This window comes from Gnatocerus cornutus, chromosome 8 (genome assembly GCF_029298725.1).
Source record: "Gnatocerus cornutus isolate USDA-ARS CGAHR chromosome 8, icGnaCorn1.1, whole genome shotgun sequence".
NCBI lineage: Eukaryota > Metazoa > Arthropoda > Insecta > Coleoptera > Tenebrionidae > Gnatocerus > Gnatocerus cornutus.
The window spans coordinates 14,338,951-14,342,570 of record NC_142240.1 but is presented as its reverse complement, the minus strand read 5'-3'; the positions used below and the strand labels follow the sequence as shown (position 1 = coordinate 14,342,570).

At 34.5% G+C, this 3,620-nt stretch overlaps 1 protein-coding gene across 1 annotated transcript; it reads right to left on the bottom strand.

Annotated features, from left to right (window-relative positions):
* Positions 1 to 1,715: 1,715 nt before the first annotated feature.
* LOC148170137 (uncharacterized) lies at positions 1,716 to 2,445 on the bottom strand. Its single transcript, XM_088043743.1, has 2 exons — positions 2,403 to 2,445; positions 1,716 to 2,348 (listed from the first exon to the last, which is right to left on the bottom strand). Exons 1-2 carry the CDS (start codon positions 2,412 to 2,414, stop codon positions 1,716 to 1,718), a joined length of 645 nt encoding a protein of 214 aa, XP_087899869.1. The 5' UTR covers positions 2,415 to 2,445.
* Between the last annotated feature and the right edge of the window lie 1,175 nt (positions 2,446 to 3,620).

Below are 3,620 nucleotides of genomic sequence, written 5' to 3'. Positions count from 1 at the left end.
GTCTTTCAACAATGATCTATCTCAATTTTAGTTTTATTCTTTCCGATATATATAAAGTGTAATTGATAACAACAATTCCAGAACCAGACAAAATTATAGGTTACTGACTTTTCGCCAATAAAATTTGATAGATTTTTCTATTCCCGATGTTCCACAAATACTAAGGCAAAAATATCGACACATTGTACAGTTTCAAGGACTATAATTTAAGCATGAGCAGACTTTGTCGTGTAATAATAATTGACCAGAGATGCAGAGGCCGCAGGTAACTAAAACACCGGTTACTGCTACTGTTACTCCTCTGATTATTACTCTGATTAATCCTCTGATTATTTTGATGTTTTGACGAGTTGGTAAACTTGTTTGTTGAGTACAAAAAATTGCATTTCTTAGTGTGAAAAAAAGTGAATAAATACGAAAGCAATACTCAGAATTGTAAAACCGATAGTTAAATAGAAAATTGGTAGAACTGAATTAAGCCAACTACCAAAAAAGTTAGTATAGACTTTCACTGGCAACATAAGATCGTATTTATCACCGAAGCAAGGAAGTCCAGAAGTAGAAGCAGAAAATGAAAACAAAAGTGTCACTATCACAAAAATTTTCATTTGCATTGCAGCGTGAAGCAATGTTGAATACTTTTTTATCTCATACTCTCTAGAGGCCAGTAGGTTGCAAACGTTTTACTTCGTACATCTATGTACTCTGTTTGCTTTACAAAAACAATTATGTAGCAAGAAATTCTCTAAAATTCTAAAGTTCTAACTAATTAACTGACAATTTAATGTACAATAGTTAATGATAAGCAGAGAGTATTTTTTCCAAAATTTTTACTGCTGGTTAGGAAATAAAACGTTTGCACAAATTAATGCAGTAACTAAAAAAATGACACAAAAAATTTGCCGAAAGGTTTAAGTACTTTCCGAAGAGCATTTTCTCTTGTAGTACTCGTAAGGCGAACAAGATGTCATCTAAAAGAAAAAAGAAATTACTAATTGCTTTCAGAGCACCGGTCTTAATACTTGATAGAACTAAGTTTTCCATCTTGCCTTTCTAGAATCTATTGGGAAAGTAAATGTGGCTGTTTTTTTTAATAATTGTCAAATACTTTTGTTCATTGAGTCTATGAATTATGTGGTTAAAGTTTTGTAGCGACGTAGTTGGACGTAGTTGATAATAATTTATTGATATTCCTCAATGATGTGTTATCAGAAGTTTGGCCTGTTTTATTAGTTGAAAATAAAGAAAATTGTCTTTGCGTGTCCATGTACTGTAAACCCAGTTGACATAAACCTAGTAAATTTTATGGCCACATTATGATAGGAACGGGCAGTACTGATCTTTGGGGTTGGGGACCATAAATGAGCACAAAATGCGTCCGGGCCTGTTCAACCTTCGGTCTTCCCTCTACCTAGAAATTTGTCGGCTGCAGTTTACAACACCCAGTTTTATTTCTATGGGTGGTTTGACTTAAGCCATAAAATGTGTACTAGGTAAGTATATGTCAATTGAGGTTACTATATGTCATTAAAAGGAACATAATAATTATTAACAGTTTTATTAAGAAGATAGAAAATACAAAGTCAACAATTAAAGGTACAAAAAAATAAATATGGCATGCGACCCTCGTGGAACACAAGGCATCCCATAGATCTGTAACTACAGTCAGAATTAATATCGAAATAAATTACAATCTAACTTATTTACCAAATACCTTAAAGTTTCAATTCATGAGAAAGCTCAATTCCTTCCCCAAGAGTTTCGATGTGACCTTCAAATCCACCGAAATGATGATGATGATGAGGATGATGTTCCTTGATGTAAATAGGAATCTTCTTCTCTACTACAACTGGGTAGGGAACTTTGACTGGTACAGGTTTGGGTACATGGACTGGGTACGGTTTGGGCACAGGTACTTTAACAGGTACTGGGTATGGTACTTTGACTGGTACTTTTACATGTACTGGGTATGGTTTAGGTACAGGTACGGGGTATGGTTTTTTAACATATACTGGGTATGGTTTAGGCACATGAACTGGATAAGGTCTGTCAACGGGTACCTTGACTGGTACTTTAACGGGGTACGGAACATGTTTGTACACTGGGTAGGGTACAGGGTGCGGTACTGGATACGGCACTTTTTTGGTAATAGTGATGGTTTTAACGTGTTCGTGATGATGGCCGTGTTCTTCTCCACCGCCGCCTAGTTCTAATCCCCCGAATTCGTGACCACCAAGTTCCAGTTCATGGCCTCCAAACTCGAAGCCACCTAATTCTAATCCACGTTTTGAAAGTTTCTTCTCTTGAACCTCATCGGCTAGGGCTAAGCCGATGACTGTTAAGATGATCTGGAAGGAAGATGCACGTTAGTTGAGTAAACACACTTTTCACTTTTCACTTACAATAAACTTCATTCCGTGGTAATAATCCAAATGGAAATCACAAACTGATGCTTATCATATCGGGGGACCCACTATTTATACAAAATCACTTTCCCTAAGAAACCCCTAGTTCCGTTCATGTGTAAAAATGCACCATTTGGGTCACGCATTCAAATTAATGATACCTTTACTTTTTACATAAGTCGGGAAGTAAAGTGATAGAACGTATTTGTTAACAAAATAGATACTAAGAGAGTAATAAGACTTCCTGAAAAGTGACATAACTGTACTGATTTGAAAAATATTCGTTATGTATCCACTAATTTACCATTGGCATGTGTTAACTAACTTAAGTAGAACGTTAAAATCTTGATGGAAATGTAGCATGAGTTATTACGCGTTGGTGTTATGAAAGTCATTAAGTTAAACAAAACGATCATCAGCATGATTGACAATCACTACGTAACTATTGTAAAAGTTTTTATTTGCAGACAACGCCAGTAAACCGAAGTCAGTTGGCTGGCTGAACGTGGCAGAGATAATTTACTATTATGGCCAGAGATTTTAATTAATTATGCAAACATTGCGCGGAGATTTGTAAACATTGATTACTATGCATGTTGCACGCGGCGTAACCATAAAAAGTGTATTAAGTTCGCACATATGCAATTTTGAAGTGTATTGCACTATAAATGAGCTTAAAATTAACAAATGTTGTTTACACTTGTTACCAAAAAAGTGGCCTGGTGCAAAAAATTAGAAACTTGATTTGGTTTCGCTGTATAATTTTTTGTCTTGTGCAAATTAGTGTAGGAAGACTTCCTGTTTTTAATCTTTTTTTGGTTGCTAATTTAATTTTTCATCATGTGGGCAGCTGAGCTAACGAGAAATATGAAGTTTTTTTAGAAATAATCAATCAATCGAATGTAAACAACTATTAGATTTAAACAAGATATTATTACTTTCATTTAATGCACGCTTTGTATTGCTTTAAATTTTTGAATGGCATTTATTTTTACGAGTGATCACGTTTATTACTTCCGACAGTAAATGAAAGGAATGAAAAGTGTCATATTAGCATGTAGTGCTAATTTTGATGCATTTTTGATGAGTGTGGATTTCTTAATTTATTTTATTTGTAAACAGTTTTTTGAGTTGTTTTCTTTCGACGCTTCGTCAATTTCAATTCAGTTTTATTCAGAGTTGATTAGTAAGGATTTATAACAGACAGGACACAAA